The sequence below is a fragment of the Lemur catta genome, chromosome 7 (assembly GCF_020740605.2).
Source record: "Lemur catta isolate mLemCat1 chromosome 7, mLemCat1.pri, whole genome shotgun sequence".
Classification (NCBI taxonomy): domain Eukaryota; kingdom Metazoa; phylum Chordata; class Mammalia; order Primates; family Lemuridae; genus Lemur; species Lemur catta.
The window spans coordinates 102972480-102993112 of record NC_059134.1 but is presented as its reverse complement, the minus strand read 5'-3'; the positions used below and the strand labels follow the sequence as shown (position 1 = coordinate 102993112).

The 20633-nt window shown below is 42.9% G+C and overlaps 1 protein-coding gene across 5 annotated transcripts in view; it reads left to right on the top strand.

Moving 5' to 3' along the window:
- The first annotated feature begins 340 nt into the window (after positions 1-340).
- The window catches only part of PPFIA1 (PTPRF interacting protein alpha 1), a 92247-nt gene continuing 71954 nt past the window's right edge, over positions 341-20633 (top strand). For 4 of the 5 annotated variants that reach the window (XM_045558224.1, XM_045558222.1, XM_045558221.1 and 1 more), the window contains exons 1-2: positions 347-560; positions 1859-2122. In XM_045558224.1, coding sequence (XP_045414180.1) covers positions 1859-2122 — 264 coding nt within the window. In that variant the 5' untranslated portion in view covers positions 347-560. Of the gene's footprint in view, positions 561-1858; positions 2123-20633 lie in introns of all 5 variants that reach the window. The other variant, XM_045558223.1, reaches the window with a different exon arrangement.

The window sequence follows — 20633 nt, the reverse complement described above, 5'->3', positions numbered from 1 at the left end:
GCGACGTGTGGGAAGCGTCTGGCTCAGAACTCGAGGCCCAGCAGACACTCAGTAGAGGCCCCTGATGTCCCCGCGACCGCGCGAAGAGATTCGGGGTCGCCAGAGGAACAGGACACCGTCGCGGGTGAGAACCGGCGCTCCCACCTGCGGATGGGCACCTGGGCGGGGTTCGGGGCAGGGCTACGCTGCGCTCAGCCAATCAGCGCCCCAGAGCGCTTGCCCGCCCCCTCCTGAGGAGGCAGCGCTTGCGCACTTGGGCCCCGGGCCCCCCGCCCGCCCCGGGCCCCTCCTCCGGGGCGTTGCTGACGCTCGCGCCGACGCTCCCGACGTCGGGCACGTTGACGCCGGCGACGCGCAGCCGGGCCCGCTCCTCCGCTCTGCCAGTGTCCGGCCGCGGGCCGGCCTTAGTGACTGGGGCGGCGGGCCCCGGGGCCGCGGCGTGGGGCGGCGGGCGGACGCCGGCTGCGGGCTGCCTTCGTCGGCCCTCGAGCTCGCCCGGAGCGAGCAGCCGCCCGCGAGCCGCCGCGGAGCTTCCTCGCCCGCTGCCGCCGGCGAGCAAGGTGAGGGAGCGGGAGACTGAGGCAGGCTCCGGGCGCAGCGGGGCTCAGGGCGCCCCGGCGCCGGCAAGTCCCGGTTCCCTCGGCGGTCCCGCGGCCGATTGAATGTCACCCCGGGGAAAGGGTGCGCTTCGGCGCGGGCGGGGGCTGGGGGCGAGGCCCGCGGCGCCGGGCCAGCGTGGGAGAGCCCTGCGGGCGCCCGGCGGGACCCCGCGCCTCCCCTTGCTCCCCGAGGGACCGACTCCGGGGCTCCGCGCCGCCTCCTCGCCTGACCCCAGCGCCCCGGTGACCCCAGCGCTGGCGCGAGGGGCGGAGACGTGTGGCCGCGGGAAGCTCCGAGCCGGGCTGGCGCGCGTTGTCAGTGGTTCTCACCACCCTGGGGTCCGGGGGCTTCTGCAGCACCTGATGTGGGAGAGGAAGGAGTGCGGTGCGAGTGGGTTAGACTAGGTCATTATCATAGTCAGGTGCGCTGTTTTGGACATCTCCCTCTTGGGGGTCCACCGGGCCCGGAATGCTGCCCGGAAGCCTCAGGAACGGCCACCTTTCCCCTCTCCCCGTCTTTATATTTGAGACACTTAATAGCCTCTCATAATCTCACCTTTCACTTTTCCTTTCTTCCTAGCCGTCCCCAGCTGTATCGACCTGCTATATTTCCATTGTGGATTTTTTTTTTTTTTTAAGCAGTAAACTTACGTAAGTTAGGTTGACTGACCAACCATTGCAGCCATTGAAAAACACCTCTCCCAGCGCTTAATGAATCCAGTTCCTTTTAGTGCTCACCAAATCCAGCCCAAGAATTCAGGGAGCCGTCAGTCCTTCTCAGGAGCTGACTGCACACATTCCTGTAAGATGCCTGATGGATTTTGTACTTGTCAGTTTTACTGGCTCTATGCTCCTTCTGTGCTTTTCCTGAAAAATGATTGGGTGGCATGTGTTTTGACTTTGTCTCCCCCACTGGGAAATAGAAAAATTAGGTAACAGAAGCACACTTGTTTCCAACAACTGAAAAGTACAACTTTGCAAACAAAGTACCATGGGGTTTGCTTTTTATGTGAGAGGTAGTCTTGTTGATTTTTATCCCTTCACTGATTATAGTCTGTATTAATGTCTTCATGTATGTTCCCACACTTAATATTTCCCTGTGTACGTTTTCCCGCCTATTTATGTAGAAAGCGTAACAGATCTGAGAATAATGAGGCTGCCAAACTTTGTTTATTAGCTACAGATACCTATAAAGTTGCAGATTTACAAGAACCTGTATGCTGCACTTAATGACTCTAGCCTGGGTCTTTCATTTCAAGATGATGTGCGAGGTGATGCCGACCATCAGTGAAGCAGAAGGCCCCCCAGGAGGAAGTGGGAGCCATGGATCCGGCTCCCCTTCGCAGCCAGATGCAGATTCACATTTTGAACAGTTGATGGTCTCCATGCTAGAAGAAAGGGACCGTCTTCTGGACACGCTGAGAGAGACTCAAGAAACATTGGCACTAACCCAGGGGAAATTACATGAGGTTGGTCATGAAAGAGATTCCCTACAGAGACAGCTGAACACTGCACTTCCACAGGTATGGGTGCTTTTAACCTGAAATTCCACAGTTTTTTTCCAACTAAATGTTTTCCATTGGTGTCATCTTTTGTTAATATTTTAGATGAGTATTTTGTGTAACCATTTGTGAAATTATGGCTTCTGGTGTTTATAAGTCACATACAAAGTTCCTGAGGATTAAACTTCTTAGGGAGAACAAACTCTTGTACTCTAAAGTCATGTGAAAATACCTTAGTACTCTGACTTCTGTCTTTGGGGAACTGCCTAGATTTGGGAAGTACTTCAGAGTTTTTGAAAAAGGACCATGAAGCAACAAGCTACATGGTGCCTTCGATTGTGTTGTAAGCCTTTTATTGTTAAATGTGTATTTTTCCATGGATTGTATCTCATGTATTTCCAATTTCCTAATGAAATCTAATAGACAAATAATATTGATTTCCCAGAAAAAAATTTTTTACGGTTTACCTTTGTCAGAACACCTGTGTTTTATAAGTCAAATTTGTTTTAGGGAATGGAAGACTAGAGATAGATTCTTTAGGAACTTTCTCCTTAGCAGATAAGAATTTTAAACATTAGAATTTTAAAGCTTAGAACAACTGAAGTTGTTTTTCTAAGTATATTACATTTGGACCAGTGTTTCAAAGCCTTATTGAGTCGAATGAGGATTTAATGGTATATGAAGAGAGAAAATGTTAAAACTAGAAAAGTGTAAGGTGAATGATGCAGAGCAGTGGGAGATAAGGAGGTTACTTTGGTGTTTACTTAGGTGTTACTTAGGAGTTGTCTAGGCGCCGTTTTACTTATTCAAAATAGGTGCCCATATGGTGCCTTCAGGTAGACCTACATAAGCATACATTTGTACTCTCATGATGGGTCTGCAGTGATAAATTAGTACCCGAGTAATTACTAGCCTTAATGCATTTCTTGGCTATAGTCAGTTCTCCTGAAAGACTGATAAGCCAAACATTTGGATTTCCTTTTTAGCAACAATAATTTGATGTTATGCTATATGTTCCTTTTTCATTGGGTTAGAGAATCATTAAAATTTTTTTCATTTGAACCTTATAAATTAGAAAGTTTGTTTAGGTCAGATTTTATTAACAAAAGTTTAAAAGGATTGGCCAACTTATGTTTTACTGGAATGTTATTGCGTTTGTAAATCTTTTCAGTAGGTTTTTTTTAAATTGTGTTTGTTTGAATATAATTTGAGGTACATATGCTGAGTTAATAAGGTAGTTTTTGGAAAGCATGGACACACAGGACATGTCCAGGAAGTGACAGGAATTTTGTACAGTTAGTCTCAGCAGTGGGGGTTGTCACACCCACTGGTGAGATGGTTGCTCAGTAATTTGTTTCTGGCTACTGCTCAGTGTAGTAGCCTGGAAATGCCTAGTCAAGTGGATAATGTGATGGTGCCAACAGTTCACGTCACCTCCTGAGCACCTGATCCCAGCATTTCAGAAACAGGGGAACCAGTAAGTAAATTTATTTTGGACCCTTCCCTTTCCTGGAATCTGGCTCATCTTTGGTGGCTAATAGTGCGACCAAGTAGGTGAATGAGTCAATTAAGTGCGTTTGTACTTCTGGCACATTATGTAGGCAAATCAGAGTATACTGTCAAGAAATTTAATGTACATTAGAAAAATGCACAAATCATAGTGTATGTCTCAGTGAACTTTTCACAAAGTTAACACACTTGCGTAACCACCACTCATATCAAGAGGTGGAATATTACCTGACTTCTTAGAAGCGCCCGCCTAACTGCTCCCGGTAATTGTCCCCCAAAGCTAACCACGGTCTTCACATTTCACCTTTGATTACTTTTGCGTATTCTTGGCTTTATGTGAGAGAAATAAAATAATACGTATATTTTGTTTCTTGGTTCTTTCGTTCAACGTTATGTTTGTAAGATTCGTCTGTGTTGTCTCAAATACCTGTGCTCATTCTCATCTGTTGTCTGGTAATCCGGTGTACAAATGTAACATAATTTAGTCTTTCTACCCTTCATGAACATTTGGGTTGCTTCCAGTTTTTACAAATGTGGCTGTAATATTCTTGCTTGTTTTTTGGTGCAGATATATATAAATTTCTGTTGGGTGTATGGAAGGGAGAGGTGTTGCAGGGTGATACTGTGTGTATTTGTTCAGCCTTAGTACATATTGGTTGTGATAGTTTGTACTACCACGAACAGTGTATGAGAAGTCAGTTCATATGTTCTCCAACACTTGGTATTGTCCATTCTTTTAATTTTAGCAATTCTGATGGGTATTTAGCTCAGTGTGGTTTGATTTGCTACTCCCTGATGACAAGTAACATACAGCGGTAGAGCTTCACTGCATGTGTTCATTGACCATTTGTGTGTGTTTGTTTTTTGTAGAGATGAGGTCTCACTATGTTGCCCAGGCTGGTCTCAAACTCCTGACTTCAAGCAATGCTCCTGCCTCGGCCTCCCAAAGTGCTGGGATTATAGGCGTGAGCTACCATACCTGGCCTCCATTGGCCATTTGGATGTTGTTTTTGTGAAATGATTGTCTTTGGCCCATTTTTCCATCGGGTTGTCTGTTTTGTTTCTTATTGATTTTAAGGAGTTCTTCGTATGTTCTGAGTACATATGTCTATGGTCGATTGTTTTTAGGCTCTTGTGTTTGACTTTTCACTCTCTCAGTGGTATCTTTTGATAAGCAGTTTTAAATTTTTAATGTAGCCCCATTGATCAATTGTTTCAGTAATATTTAATGCTTGTGTCCTGTTTAAGAAATCTGCTAGGCCAAGTTCATGAAGGTGTTATCCTACATTGTCTAGTAAAAACTTTAATCATTTTCCGTCTGAAATTGATTTCGTTTATGGTGTGAGATAGGGACCAATATTCCTATTTTTGTTGTTGTTTAGTATATGGATATGCAGTTAATCCTGTGTACTTTATTAAAAGGACCGTCCTTTCCCCAGTGCACCGCATTGTCATCTCAGTCAAGTGACTGTCAATCTATGGGTCTGTTTCTGGACTCTCTTCTGCTCTGTTGATCTTTTGGTTATAATTATTGCACAGATAGCACACAGTCTAAATTACTGTAGGTATAGTCTGTCTTGAGATCTGGTAATTTAAGTCCTCCACCTTTAGTCTTCAAGATTTCCTTAGATAGCTTTGGCCCTTTGCATTTTCAGATAAATTTTCAAGTTGATTTGGCACTCTTGCCTGCAAAAATGTGCTGGGATTTTAATTGGTATTGCATTTAATCCATAGACCAGTGTGGGGAGAAATGACGTCTTTTTAATATTGACCTTCTAATCCATGATCATGAAATAGCCTTCTGTTTATTTAGATCTTATTTAATTTGTCTTAATATTTTTTAGTTTCCTACATATAGGTCTTATACACCTTTCATTAGATTTATTCACAGGTATTTGATATTTTTGATGCCATTAGAAATTGTATCTTTTAAAAAATAAGTTATATAATTGTTTATGACTACATTATAGAGATAGAATTGATTTTTTGCATATTCATCTTGCTAAATTTATTTATAGGGATAATACTTGTATTTTCTCTGTGTGCATAGTTATGTCTGCAAATAATGACAGTTTCTTTTTTCTCAAGTGCTATAACCATTTTTATTTTTCTTTCCTTATTGCACTGGCTAAGATCTGTAGTACAGTGTAGAATACAGTAGAATCCTTGTCTTGCTCCCACTATCGGGGAAAGCTTTCACTATTTCACCCTTAAGTGTGATAATTACTGTAGGATTTTTGCAGATATTCTTTATCAAAATGCAAAAATTCTCATCTATTCTTAGTTTGCTAAGAATTTTTAAAAATCATGAGTGGGTATTAAATTTAAATTTCTTAAATGAGTTTTCTGCATCTTTTGAGACAGGTGATTTTTCTGTTATGTGGTGATTTAACTTTTTTACTTGTAATTCTAGAACAATTCTAACTTGATCTCGAATTCTTTTACTGGATTGTATTTGTTAATATTTTGTTTAAGATTATTGCATCTATATTTGTGAGAGATTGATTTGTAATTTTACTTCCTTGTATTGTCCTTGCTAGGCTTTGGTATCAAGGTTATGCTTGTCTTTAAAATGTTCTTTGTTTTTCTGTTTCTTCCCTAGTAAAGTTCCTGTAAAATTGGTGTTTTCTTTCTTAAATGTTTAGAAGAATTGGCAAAACCAGATGGTGTAGAATTTTCCTTGTGAGAAGGAAAAATTTCAGAATTAATTTTGTAAGTCGAAACGAGAGTTTTAGTCTTTCTTTGTGTGTCTGTTTAGGTCCCACATCTTCCAAGTTGTCAGTATACAATAGCTTGTAATGTACTTATGTGCAGTGATGTCGCCTTTAGTAATTCTCAGTGCTGGTAATTCCTGCCTTGTCTCGTTTTCTTAATCAATCTTACAAGGAGTTTGTCATTTTTTTTTTTTTTTTTTTGAGACAGAGTCTTGCTTTGTTGCCCAGGCTAGAATGAGTGCTGTGGCGTCAGCCTAGCTCACAGCAACCTCAGACTCCTCGGCTTAAGCGATCCTACTGCCTCAGCCTCCCGAGTAGCTGGGACTACAGGCATGCGCCACTATGCCCGGCTAGTTTTTTCTGTATAGATTTTTAGTTGGCCAGATAATTTCTTTCTATTTTTATTAGAGACTGCGTCTCGCTCTTGCTCAGGCTGGTCTCGAACTCCTGACCTCGAGCAATCCACCCGCCTCGGCCTCCCAGAGTGCTAGGATTACAGGCGTGAGCCACCACACCCAGCCGAGTTTGTCATTTTTTAAAGTTCTTTCAAAGAACCAACTTTTTCTAGTTTCTTGAGTAGATAATTTATTTTAGCCTTTCTTTTTTTCTAATATATGTATTTAAGGCTGTAAGTTTCCTTCCAAGCACACTTTCAGTTGCATCCCACAAGTTTTGATAAGTCAAATTTTCATTATCATTTATGTAAAAAATTTTCTAATTTTCACTGTGGTATCTTTCTTTATTCAAAAAAATTTTTGGAAGTGTATTTCTTAACTTTCCAATGTTTGGGAGTGGATTTTCTAGAGTTATCTTTTTATTGATTTCTAGCTTCATTCCATTAGATACCTAAATATACTCAGCATTATTTCAATCCTTTGAAATGTGTTGACTTTCTGATAGTCCAGCATATGTTTAGTATTGTTAAGTGTTTCCTGGGCGCTTAAAAATAATGTATATTTGTGGGAATGCAGTATTTGATATTTGTCAATTATGTCAGCTTTGCTAATCATGTAATTCAGATTCTAGTAGCCACATTAGCAGATACAGGATACATTTTATTTTATTTTGTTATTTATTTATTTATTTAGAGACAGAGTCTCTGTCACCCTGGGTAGAGTACAGTGACGTCATCATAGCTCACTGCAACCTCAAACTCCTGGGCTCAAGCGATCCTCCTGCCTCAGCCTCCTGAGTAGCTGGGGCTACAGGCATATGGCACCATAACTGGCTAATTTTTTCTGTTTTTGGTAGAGATAGGGTCTTGCTCTTGATCAGGCTGGTCTGCAACTCTTGAGTTCAAGCAGTCCTCCCACCTTGGCCTCCCATAGTGCTAGGATTACAGGCGAGAGCCACCGCCTCGCCTGCCCAAGATGCATTTTAAATTTAAGCCTGATTTAGTACCTTTACTGCTTTCTAGGCACTGCTGTTTCTTGAGACACTTGAACTGCACTTAACTCCCTCCCACCTTTTGTGTCATTGTTTTATAGTGTTATTTTTTTAAACATTTTAATTTTAGGTATGTTTTTGGCATTATCAGTTTTGTACAGCTAATGTTAATTTAGATTTATCCTCATTGTTACCCTTTTTGTTGCTCTTCATTCCTTATTATTTTTTCATGTTTCTGCCCGGGATTACTTCTCTTTTCCCAGAAGAACTTTCTTTAATATTATTTTTGGTTCATGTCTATGGGTGATGAACTGTCATTTTTGTTTGCCTGAAAAGTCTTTATTTTGTGTTCACTTTTGTAGAATGATTTTGCTGGGTATCGAATTCCATGTTATTTTCTTTCACCATTTTATAGCTACCTATCCATTATTTTCTGGCTTCGTTTTTCTTGAAAAAGGCAGTACGTTTTTTTCTCTGGTTGCTTTTAACACATTCTTTTTGTCTTAGGCATCAGCAAAACTGCTGTTCTTCATTGTATGGGTGGATTGATTCCTAATTAGTTTTGGAAAAGTTTGAACTATTCTCTCTGTAAATATTCCTTATTTCCCGTTCTGTCTTTCCTCCACTCTGAGGGTCTTCATTTGTATGCACATTAGATCTTTTTTACCATGTCCTGTACATCTTTTATGCTTATTTCTATATTTTCTAGGCTTTCTTTGTATATCTGTATAGATATTTGTTTACTGACCTATCTTCCACTTCACTGATCCTCTCTTCAGCTATTGTTCAATCTGCTATTTAGCCCATAACTTGAATTCTTAATATCAGTTACTGTATTTTTCAGTTCTAGAATGTTTGATTTTTTTTTTAATATTATGGTTCTCCAGTGAAATTTTTCCTTTTGTCAAGTACATTTTTGAACAGTTGAAGTGTGCATCCGATAACTCTAATATATGGGTCATGTCCTGGTCTGTTTCTATTTATTTTTCTTTTTTGTCTTGGTCCTATTTGTTGATATGCCCATTTTCATTTTTTTAATTGAGTATCAGGTATTATGTATTAAAAACTGGAGGTGCCAGGTGATACTGTCTTGCTTCAGTGAGTTTCCTTTTATTATTTGACACATGCTTAGGGTAGGGACAGATCATCTCAGCTCAGTCAGGGACTGAATGACCTGATGCTAGGATTCAGTCTTGTAAACCTCAGTTTAAGCTGCCTTTACCCCCAACCGCCACCCCACTGTGTTTCCCAGGACCCCTCCTCCTTGGCCCGTCCCGAAGCCCAAGTTTTGTCTCCCTAATACCATGAGACTACTGAAAATTCAGCTTCTTGGCCAGGTTTTACAGAGTGCTGGGCTCATTTTCTGTGTCTCCTTTTTCTCTGGGATCTTGGCCCCTGAATTCCTGGCTGTCCAGCCTATACTCCAGCTTTGTCTTCCCAGCCCCTGTGAGGCCATCCAGAGCTCTGTTAGCCACTATTTTCTGCTGTGTTTTCTTCCTACTGTATCATTGCACTGCCCCAAATCCTTCGGAATTATCATATGCCCTGAGGGAAAAAGTGGGGCTCTCTGTGGGCTTCCTTTTTGTTTGTAATCTTGGCCTCCCCATTGTGGTTGCCTAGGTATGGTTTTGATGCCTGCAAACAGACTTTAAAAATGTGTTCAGCTTTTCTAGTTCTTGATGGGTTGATGTACTACAAGCTACCCATGTTTATAACTGAAAGTGGATTAAAAAACCTGGTGTGCTCTCTTCATCTGTAGCAACATATAAAAGTCATAGTAAATATATTGATCATCATTGTTTGATATGAGAAGGGTTTGTGATCTGATAGTAGCAAAGAAGACTAGGAAGGTGGGAGAGGTTACATGGTGTTAATTCTGTGAATTGATCACACAGGAGTTTTCTTTTTGACTGTTTTTAAAAATTACTGCTTTTAGGTTTCCCTCTAATTTCACTTTAAAATTTTTTTGTTTTTGTTTTTTGAGACAGAGTTTCTCTCTGTTGCCCTGGGTAGAGTACAATGACGTGATCATAGCTCACTGCAATCTCAAACTCTTGGGCTCAAGTGATCCTCCTGCCTCAGCCTCCAGAGTAGCAGGAACCACCATGCCCACTAATTTTTTCTGGTTTTGGTAGAGATGAGGTCTTGCTCTTGTTCAATCAGGTCTCAAACTCCTGAGCTCTAGCCTCGGCCTCCGCCTCATTAGCCACCACCCAGGCCTCTACTTTAAAGTTGCAACTGCCTTTTCAAGTGCAGATTTTATTCTAAACCCTAGTGTAGTGATTTTACAGTCTTTAAAAGACCTCTTACTTGGAGAACTCTAGCATATAAGACCTAGAAAAGAGAATATGTTCGGGTTGAATTGTGGATGAGGCCTCAAAGTTTGCCTATGTCTCTCTCAGTCTGTTAGTCCTTGGGACAGGGGTAGAGAACTCAGAATATTCTTAAGGAATAATGTCTCAAAATCAAATCAAAATTTAGTGAAAAATAAATCTGCCTGTGTCAGTTGTGTTTCTTGTCAAAATTAAACAGTAGTGGTATAAAATGTGCTGGCTGGATTGGAAAGGGAAGAAGGCACATGCACAGCCTGGTCAGGAGGCTGTTTCTGCAGTGTAGGCATGAAGTGTTAATAGCCCAAACTAGGATGTTGGACTATAAGGACAGGGAGCGTTAGAAAAGAAAAACCTGACGGAGTGGGGTGAAAGATGCCAGAGTGAAGCCTGGGGGAGGGCGGCAGAGACAAGAGATGCCTACATTGGCGGCAGCATTTGGAGGCATTTGTGGCTGTCACCACCAGGGCAGGGATGCTCCTAAACACTGCGTGGGAACTATCTGGCCCCAAATGTCAGAAGTGCTGGAGGTTGAAAAATTCTGGTATAAGAAATCACAAGCTTTTCTCAATTACTGCTATAATGCAAAATTGGCTGCAACACTTTACTATAATTTAATTGTTAAGTACCACCAGTAAGGTTTGATCTATTACTTGCTAAGCTCAAGTTAGTAAATAAATTAAGAATCCGAAATAGGCAAAATTAGCTAAAGGACTCTTCCCCGAGGGTAGATACAAACGACTACTCCTTGAGTTTAGATGGTATCCCCTGCAATGTGCTTTTTTTAGTAGTAGTTGATAAAATCCCTTTTAAAATACCATGCTTATTTTCATTGTTTTTGGTTTATGAAACAGTTAAATATATCCTTTCAAAATACTGTTGGACCATTTATATCTTCTCTCTTTTGCACACACTTTGCCATTTTATTGAAAGCAGCCCTGTCTTGCCTTCCTCTGTTTCTCTGCACCTTTTTAAAAAATATATAATATTAATAGAGACAGAGTCTCACTATGTTGTGCAGGCTATCTTCAAGTGATCCTCCTGCTTTGGCCTCCCACAGTGCTGGGATTACAGGCCTAAGCCACTGTGCCTGGCCTGTTTCTCTGTACCTTTAATCATCGGCAAGGGGATAGAACCACCCCTTCCATTATTGAGCCCTGTGTGAATATTAGTGCTCTGTGCAGACAGAATCCCTGCCCTCAGAGGGCTTACTTAATACACTTGCTTGAGACAAAGGCAGCTTGTGAATGACAGAATGAAATAGTTAAAAGGAAAGCCATGACCTTGGTTGAGTGTGGCTGCACTGTCGTCCAGGAAGGCAGGGCTTTCTGAGGGGATCGCTCTTGAGCCAAGATCTGAAGGCTGAGAGGAGCCGCTGTGAGAGCTGTCTCAGAAGTGGGGCTACCTGGGCAAGGCAAGGAAGGACTTAGCTGGTGCCAGGCTGGGGACTGGGCCATTGTTCCTGGACTTGGAGGGAAGAGTGGAACAAGGTGAGGTTGGCCAGGTAGGCTGAGGTGGGATCAGACAGAGCCTTGCAAGGTGAAGAGTTGAAGAGTTGTTTGTTTTTGTTTTGTTTAAGTACCTTGCAGTCTTAGTGGGAGAGAGTGACATGATTTGGTTGAGTTTTTAAAAGATCATACTATGTGGATAGTGGGTTGGAGGTAGAGGCAAGAATGGACACAGGATAGAAATCATTGGTTAGAATAGTTACTTTTTTTTTTTTTTTTTTTGAGACAAGGTCTTGCACTGAATCTTGCACGGTTGCCCCGGCCCATCCCACAAGGCACAGAATGATATATACTTTTTAATATTATATACATAAATACATATTGTCTTAATGCAGCATACATAATGTTTGCATATATGTGAATAATGTATACATTAATGTATTAAGTATTTTATTGAGTGCCTGTTATGTGTCAGGCACTGTTCTAGTATTTGTAATAAGGGTTCAATTGGTAATAAGGTTTATATAGCCTACATACTTCTTTTAGTTGTGTAAAGAGATGGGAGGAAAAAGCACTTGTGATGTTTGATTTGAGCAAGTTAAATGCACGGATGGTGCCATGTGGGAACGCTTTCTGTTTTCCGTCTGTGTTTGTGTGGACAGAACTTGGGGAGGTGGTTTTCCTGGGAGTTTCAGCTACCCAGGGTACTCCTTCACTCTCACAGCTCTGTCTCACAGATGCCTTGCCTGCGTGTCATGTGGTGTACTTCCATTTGGGTGGCCTTTAGGCTCCTTAAATTCAACATTGGCCCAAACCATCTTTCCCCCAGATCTGTCCCTACTCCTGTGGATGGTACAGTTTTCTCCCTCGTCAGGCCAGAAACCAAGGAGACATCTGTCCTTCTTTTCTGTACTAACCGTGCCCTGCGCATCTCCAGGTGCTGTGAACAGACCTCTCCATCCCTTAAAGGTTACCTCTGAGGCCCACTGGCCAGAGTGGACCCTCTAGTGGCCTCCTGGCTGCTCCATAGCTGCCTCCAGTTCATAACGCCTTGCTGCAGCATGATCTTAAAGTGCAAGTCTGATTGCCTTTCCTTTGCCCAAAATGCTTCAGTTCTCCACCTCCCTTCAGGCTGAAGCCAAACTCCAGTCTCTTCACTTCTTTCCTGATCTGGCCTCTCCCAGTTCCTCCCCAGCTGTGGTTAGTTCCCGTGTGCAGATTCCTCATTTTCTTACAGCTTCTTTGTAAATATGCTGTTCTCTCGGATTAGGCCTCTCTTATCTTGTCTTCTGCTTGCTGACTCTTGCTAGCTACAACTGAGTAATGTGGTACAAATCGTTTGGAGAACCAGTTTTGCCCTGTGTCTAAAGATCCTCAAAAATGCTCACATTCTGACACAGCAGTTTGACTTCTGCTAAGGAAACGCTTCTTATCTGGAAGAGACATGCATAATGATGTTCACCCTAACAACTTGTATATCTGCACTTTTTATTGGTTAAATAATGATAGGAGTTAAAAGTACAAATATGTGTAAAGTAAATTCTCATTGCACTGTGGTTGAGTATCTCTACTGCATTCCTGCCTTACCCATCTTTTCCCTGCTTTTAGCGTCACTTCGAGAGGGACACGGGTCTGGTGGTCTCATTCTTGGTGGTATGAAGTGGGGCCACCTGGCTGAGATGGAGATTGCAGACCCCTCTTCTGGCTTTCTCTGCAATTGCTTGTTCCCTAGTGACTTTCCACCAACTACTTTTAGCCTCTGTTAGTGTCCTCTGGCCAAATTAATTGTGATGTTGAAAGTTGCAAAGTGGTGATTTTTCCAACTCTCTGCCCTTCTACCTAAAGAAGAGCATTCTCCTTTGTTCCCCTTCTATCTTCTCAATCGCTGTAGACACTTGGATGTGTATGTATTCAGTGTATTACAATCAGTCATCGTTCCTTGGATGTTCACACTGTCCCCTTCAGATGGCTCCTCTGTCCTTTTGCCAAGACCCCATTAGTTTTGAGTGCTTCATTACTTCCTGGCACAAAAATCTTTCCCAGGCCCACTTGTGCTTTTCCTGCCTCAGACCTGAAATCATTCCTCTAGAGAGCCCTGGTTCCTTTTAGTGGGAGAGTGATGCTTAGAAATCAGTATTTGGGAGCTAGATGTCATGGGAGTTAACATCTGTCATTGGACAGAGCTAGAAAAAAGTTCATTAAAAGAAGAACTTCAAATTGATATTACTTTATAAATTAAAACCTAGTTTTTTCTTAATTTATTTTACATTTATATTTATTTTCTTATACTGATCTTGATTTCAAATGATATTAACATTATTTTCTTTATCCTATGATATCCCTAAAAATCAACCTTTTGAGTGAAGTTTTAGGATTTCTTAGCAATTCTTTTGGACTTTAGAATAAATATCTCTTAAGAATATGCAGTTAGGATTATGAATTTTCAAGCAACTTGATATAACCACACAGATAAAGTAATTATCAATTTGATATACCATTAGGTTCATTTGTTACTATTTAAATTCTTGCTTTCAGGGTTTGCATTTTTCTTTTTAGGTTTACTATTTTTCAGATACATAAAACATTTACATGGTTCAAAAGGCAGAACTGTATAAAAATTGTATACTCAAAAGTCTTGCTCCCAGCCCTGCCCCACCCAGCCCTTCTAGGTGGGGTGATCACGTGTCCCGGGTTGTAGGGGACAGTCTTGGGTTTTGCTTTTTATCCTGGAGCAATTAGTGATAGTGCCCCCTTTCACTCTCAGAAATGAAGCGTAGCTAGAGCTTTGTTGGCGCCTGCTAATGCTAATTTAGAGATGTGGACAAAATGTTTCCACTTTGTAGATTTTTTTTCCCTGTAGCTAAAAATGAGCACTTGGCTGCATCCTGCAGACTTTTGGATTGTGGTTCTCTTGGCAGGGAGGTTCACCCGTGGAGTTCATACTCTTGCCTTTCACAGAGTCTCATTCTCATTCGGAGGAGGAAATTTCATTTTGCTCTGAAAATAAATTTGGAAGCTTGAAGCATATCCTGCATTTCCGAGTTTTTCTGCGTTGCAAATGGGCTAATTATCCTTCCTGCAGTAGTTTTAAGCCTTTGCCAGTACTAACAGAAAAATTGATTTCAAATAGCAGCATGCCAAAGTTGTTAAAGTTTTACTTGAGACTAATCAATATTTCTGAGTGATTGTTCTCTCTTGCAATCTTATGGTGATGTTAAGAAGCCAGAGCAGGCCTGGCGCGGTGGCTCACGCCTGTAATCCTAGCACTCTGGGAGGCTGAGGTGGGTGGATCGCTTGAGGTCAGGAGTTCGAGACCAGCCTGTGCAAGAGCGAGACCCCATCTCTACTAAAAAATAGAAAGAAATTAACCGGAAAACTAAAAATATATATAGAAAAAATTAGCCGGGCATTTTGGCGCATGCCTGTAGTCCCAGCTAATTGGGAGGTTGAGGCAGTAGGATTGCTTGAGTCCAGCAGTTTGAGGTTGCCTGTGAGCTAGGCTGACGCCATAGCACCCTAGCCCAGGCAACAGAGTGAGACTCTGTCTCCAAAAAAAAAAAAAAGCCAGAGCAGTCTCTTCCTTCCACCTTAAAAATAGTTGATGGGGGAAAATGTGAATGACCGGTGAGGTCATCATAGTATCTTATGTACCCTAAAATAGACAAATGTGGTAGGCTAAGGTTGTTTTGAATAGTCTGAGGATTAATGTGAATAGTCCAGTGTGGTATTTCTTTTCATGCAAATTAAAATATAAAGGACTTCATTTGTGACTGAGTGGGAAATGCAGTTGATGCATAAAGGTTTAAAGAAGTTCTGTGTAGGATCTGACTTTGCTGTGTTGTGGCTCAGCTTCTTCACCTCCACCACAGACACTGGTGTGTTCACGTCAGAGGGAGGCCGTCATTCTTCTTGCTGTTTGAAGACATTTTACAAAAAACAATTGATTTCCCTTTCTCCATTCCTTTTCGTGATTGATGGAGACCTACTGACTGGAATGAATGGTTTAGAAGCAGGTCATACGCAGTGTGCATCACCACACCTCTTGTCTGTCTCTGTAGGCATGTGGCACCCCACCCTCTCCCCCGATGTGTGTTCCTTGGCCAAAGTGGGCGAGTGGTGAGGATGGCGAAGAAAGCTGTCTGTCCCTGCAGAGCGTGGTCTTGGAGTCAGCTGGACGTGTGTGCCATCTCTGCTGTGGTACCTCTGTCAGGTTCCTTGGTATCTCTGAGCCTTCAGTTTTCTCATCAGCAAATTAGCGATCATAATTATTTGGAGTTATTTTTGGGCAAATATTTATTGTGTGTCTACCATATGTTAGGTATTATCACAGGGTTGGGTATGTGGATGTTTGAAAGATTAAATGAGATAATAGTTAATGTTTATTGCTTCTAATCCTCTATAGGAATGATCTCACTGAAGTCTCATTATAGTACTATAAAGCAGGGTACTGTTACGTACCCCATTTTATAGATGAAGACATTGAGGCACTGAGAGGTTGGGGAACTTGCTCATAATCCCATAGATATTAAGTGGTAGAGTCTGTAATTGAACCCAGGAAGTCTGACTTCAGAGTTCTTTACCTGCGTGAAAGGATTGCGGTTAGCAATATCCCTTAGGCAGCCCTGGTGCGGTGTCGGAGTGCATATGCTGTGGTTCTTTAGCAGACGGTCTTTATCTCCCAGGCAGCTCCCCTTCCACCCTTCCGTACCCGCACTACCTTTGAGTAGTGTGGGCAGCTACACAGGCTCTTGTCCCTGCCTGGGGTGGAAGCCTGAGTCCAAACGAAGTGCCTTCCCCTGTGGCCTGCTGCTTGGTGCTGTTCTGTCCCCAGTGCCGAGCATAGCACCTGGCACGCACTAGGCTCACAGTGGAATGAAGTGATTTCCTCATGTCCTAAGTTGGTTTCTCTAATGCCCAGAATCTTTACAGTCAACTGTTCTTCCATGTCTCATCTAATTCTGTTTCTGGCTTTTCTACTTGATTAATCCAAGGTATTTAGAGTTTCTGTTTTTTCCCTTTCTTCATTGCTTTTCCCCAGAAACTTTTTCCCAGTGTAGAACAAGGAGGTTTAAGTGTGCTGTATGTTAGCTTCATAGCAAGTGTGTGACATCTTTGCTTTGTTTCCTGTCAGTCATCTCTTGACCTGCTGCAAAATTAAAATATGCTAACCTGCAGTTGTGTCAGTGCTTTAACGATGACTTTAAAGAAATCACTGGAATGGCAGAGAGGAAAATAAAAGCAGTGGGTTTGAAACATAACACATGAGTCAGCAGTTGTTTGTGTGTCGCAGTGGGCAGGGTCTCCACCTTGTTCCCTGCCTTTGACACACAGGAACTGCAGGTTGGCAGAGCGTGGGAGCACGTGGCCCAGGAGCTGAGAGGTGTTTCCTGTTCTGGTCATCAGTTAACCTCTTGGAGCCTCCGGTTGCTTCTCTGTAGAATGAAGGGGTGGGCCCTGTGGTTGAATGCTTTTGAAAGAAGCCGATCTCTGAAAGGTGTTTTCAGTAGGTGAGCAGAGCAGCTCAGGTGAAGGTTGGCTGCCCTGGAGCATCATTTGCTTAGACCGCCTAGCCTCCTGCTTTACCCCACCTGTGCAGGGCAGTTGGAAAGCCCTACAGCTAGATGATTGTGAACACCCGCTTTGCTGTCTGATTCTTTAATCTTATGTAGTTCCTGCGCAGTTCTTTTCTGCAAGTTGTAGAGAAAGGTGAAAAAGTGATTCCATTATTCACCTGCACAAGACCAGAGCCAGTAGTTGGAGAAGGTGAGGTAGAGGCAGGCAGGAGGAACACTGGGAATGAGCCCCAGCTTTCCTGCTGTAGGGGGTGTCTGCGTCGTTTAGACATTCGACAGCAAGCAGGATTTCGGTGCCTTGGAATGGGAATGTAACTCCTACCTTGAATGTAATAGTGAAGGTTTTGTGAGAAGGGCAAGGAGTCAAAAGGGAAATTGTAAGAATTTTCTTCATTGCATTTGTTTCTGTGTTTATGGAGGAAATTGCTTGTTAATACAGTATGATTTTGAGGTCATTCATAAGAGCATGGACTGTGGGTCTGGGTTGTCCCCTTAGTTCTGCTGCTCACTGTGAGACCTGCCTCACAGGGTCATGGTGAAGATAATAAGAGTTAATTTCCATGAAGTCCTCAGAAAAGGGCCCTGGTATTTAATGGGCAGGCACAGTTGGCTCACTGTTGTAATTCCAGCACTTTGGGAAGCCAAGGTGGGAGGATTGCTTGAGGCCAAAAGTTCAAGACCAGCCTGGGCAAAATAGCAAGATCCGTCTCTATAACAAAATAGAAAAATTATCCAGGCGTGGTGGTACGAGCCTGTAGTCCCAGCTACTTGGGAGACTGAAGTGGGAGGATCATTGAGCCTGGGAGTTCAAGGTTACAGTGAGCTATGATCACACCACTGCACTCCAGCCTCAGCGACAGCAAAACCTCATTTCTTTAAGGAAAAAAGAGTGCCTGATATTTAATGAGCATTCAGTAAATGTTAGCCGTTATTCTGATAGTGATTATTGAATGGGGTAATGAAGTTTGGTTATGGTGAAGAATGCTTCTTTGTGATTCCCAAAGTTAATTGTGAACAGTAGAAAAAGAGAGAAATGAAAAAGAAGGTGCAAACCGATATGGAAATGTGTGGTGTTCACAGTGACAGTCTCTACTTGCACCCAGCGTGTCCACGGTGGGGGCTGTTATCTGAAAGATGTGTTCACACTCGTCCTTTGCATTCCCGCTTTTTGTTTGAGAAGAGTAGATGAGATTCTAGGTTGTGAAAACACAGCTAATGAGTAAATCAGCATTCCAAGTCAAGGGGCTTAGTTATAAACTCCGTGTGTGATCTGTGCAGAAAAATAAATTATTGTAAGGGTTTTGACTAGGTTACAGTGTCTCTGAGAAGGCAGGAGAACCAGGGTTGGAGGCCACGGGGCCCAGTCCTGCTGCAAAACAGTCTGGTGAAGCTGCCTGTCCTGGAAACTGCACCCTGTGCTGCGACACCGTTGGCCCTGTCTGGATGAAATGACTACCTGGGACACCAGCTTAGCCCGGCCCTGCTTGTTCCCAAAGTCTGGACTCTGAGGGTGTCACCCGCAGATGCAGGAGAGGCTAACAGAGCAAGTGGCTCCTCTGGGCCACTTGCTATTCCTCATGAGTGGACCCCCAGCCACAGGAAGGGGGCTCAGATGCTGGCTGGCCAGAATGTATGACAGATGGCAACAGTATGACAAAAATTATTGACAGTTACACCTATAAAACTGAAGAAAGCAATTTAGCATTTATTTACATGGCAAGTAGTAATGCCACTTCCCTGTTGGAATTACCAGGAGCAATCACCATGTGAATCTCTCCTTTCTGCCCCAACTTCCCTGTAGAAAGATAAAAGAACACATATTAAGTGAAAATCCAAATTATATGTTTGAACTTTCTTCCTTCCATCAGCTTTTCTGCGATATCACTGCCCTTCTTATTTTTATTCGTGTGCCTGATCTTTATTCCATCTCAGGGAGAAAGAGTAGGAGAGAGTTGTACAGGCAAGAAACGCTGCCTTTCTGGAGTGTGTATAGTAGGGTGCCTGATAGTCACCTGATTGGTGGAAAGGGCCTTGTAAGAAAAAGTAGTGGGTGGTTAGAATAAAGGTTTTTAAATTGGAAAGAATGTACATTCCAAGGTTGTTTTCTTGTGCAAACCATAGAAATACTTGTTCCCCCAAAAAGTTTAACCATGAATTAAGAAGAGATTGTTTGAAAGCAGGTTCCTGTTGCTATGTTCTGGTTGCTTTTTGCAAACTCTTGAATGCCTGATACTTTCTTCTGTATATTCCCCAAACTATATTTTTACTATAAATGATTGTTATTGAAAGGGCCAGCTGCTGCCAGGAAGTGATATTTCCTAGACTGTGCCTGAAAGTGTTAATATAGTAAGCTTCCAGGCCGATGCATCCCACTGTGCTGGCCTGAAAACATCAGTTGCTGTTCAGAGGGCTTCGCTGGGCTCATGAAGAGATTATTTGGTGTCTTGACTTAGAATGCATGTTTTCCTATGCTTCGAAACACTGTTGGTATTGCTTCAGTTAAAAGTTCCTGTCTAAGATTCTCTCATTGCAAGTTTTAGAGTAATACTACATAAAGAGATATTGACACTTATAATACTAAGTTCAAATCAGTTTAAAAACTGTCAGTAGTTTAAGAGGGCAAGTGTCTAGATACAGTCATTCTTTCTTCATTAAACAATTTTACCACTGTCCTTTGTTTAAAGGAACAGGTTCTGGGTAGGCCTTTTGTTAGCTGCAGCTTTAGAATAAAACGTTATCATGATTGTCTGTGTTCTTATGCATGTCTCTCTGTATTTACTGTGCTGCACTGGTGGGCATTGGGTTTTTTTCGCATCAGGAAAACGTCTGTGGACAGAATGGAGGGAAAGGGAGCACTTGCTGTCCAAAGATACTGTTCTTGGACAGTGACTTTCATTTGCACACAGCATTGTGCCTGTGACTAAGAAATGCACTGACAGCCTCACCTCGCTCCCTTCTGCAGTCCCCTTCTGTGGAGTTGCCTGTCTTCACCACGTCTGTGACTCTACGGGAACCTCAGCCCAGAATTTTGTAGTGTCGCAGACACAGCCATGGGGGTGTTCTGCTGCACCTCATGTCCAGAGCTGTGCTCGCCTTTCCTTTGAAGTCCGTCTCTCTCTGTCCTGGGCCTCCCATCCACACCTTAGTCTGTGTCGCCCTCCTCTCCTCTCCTCCTCCAGTGCCACTCGGCACAGTTCTCTCCTCTAGTCTAACCCCCCACATGCGCTCCTTTTGTGTTCTAGTGTCCAAGCTGGGCCCTGAGCGCCTCGTGCCTGCGTTCCAGACTGTGCCTGTGCTCTCTCCCCTTTCCAGTCCACCCTGCACACTTTATACTGCCACCAGTTTAAGCCCAGCCGTGGCTTTGGGAGTGTTTGTTTAGCACTGATCTGTGCCGAGGGACAAACTCTAAACCCGGTTAGTCTTGCTTTCATGACTCCCCATTCTGGCTTTACTCTCCTTCCCCACCCTGTTTCCCTCTACCCAGACCGTCTGTTCACTCTGCCCCTCCCTGCACCCTGGCCCACGAATTCCCTCCTCCCAAGGTGCCTCTCGGCCCCTTGCTCAAGGCCAAA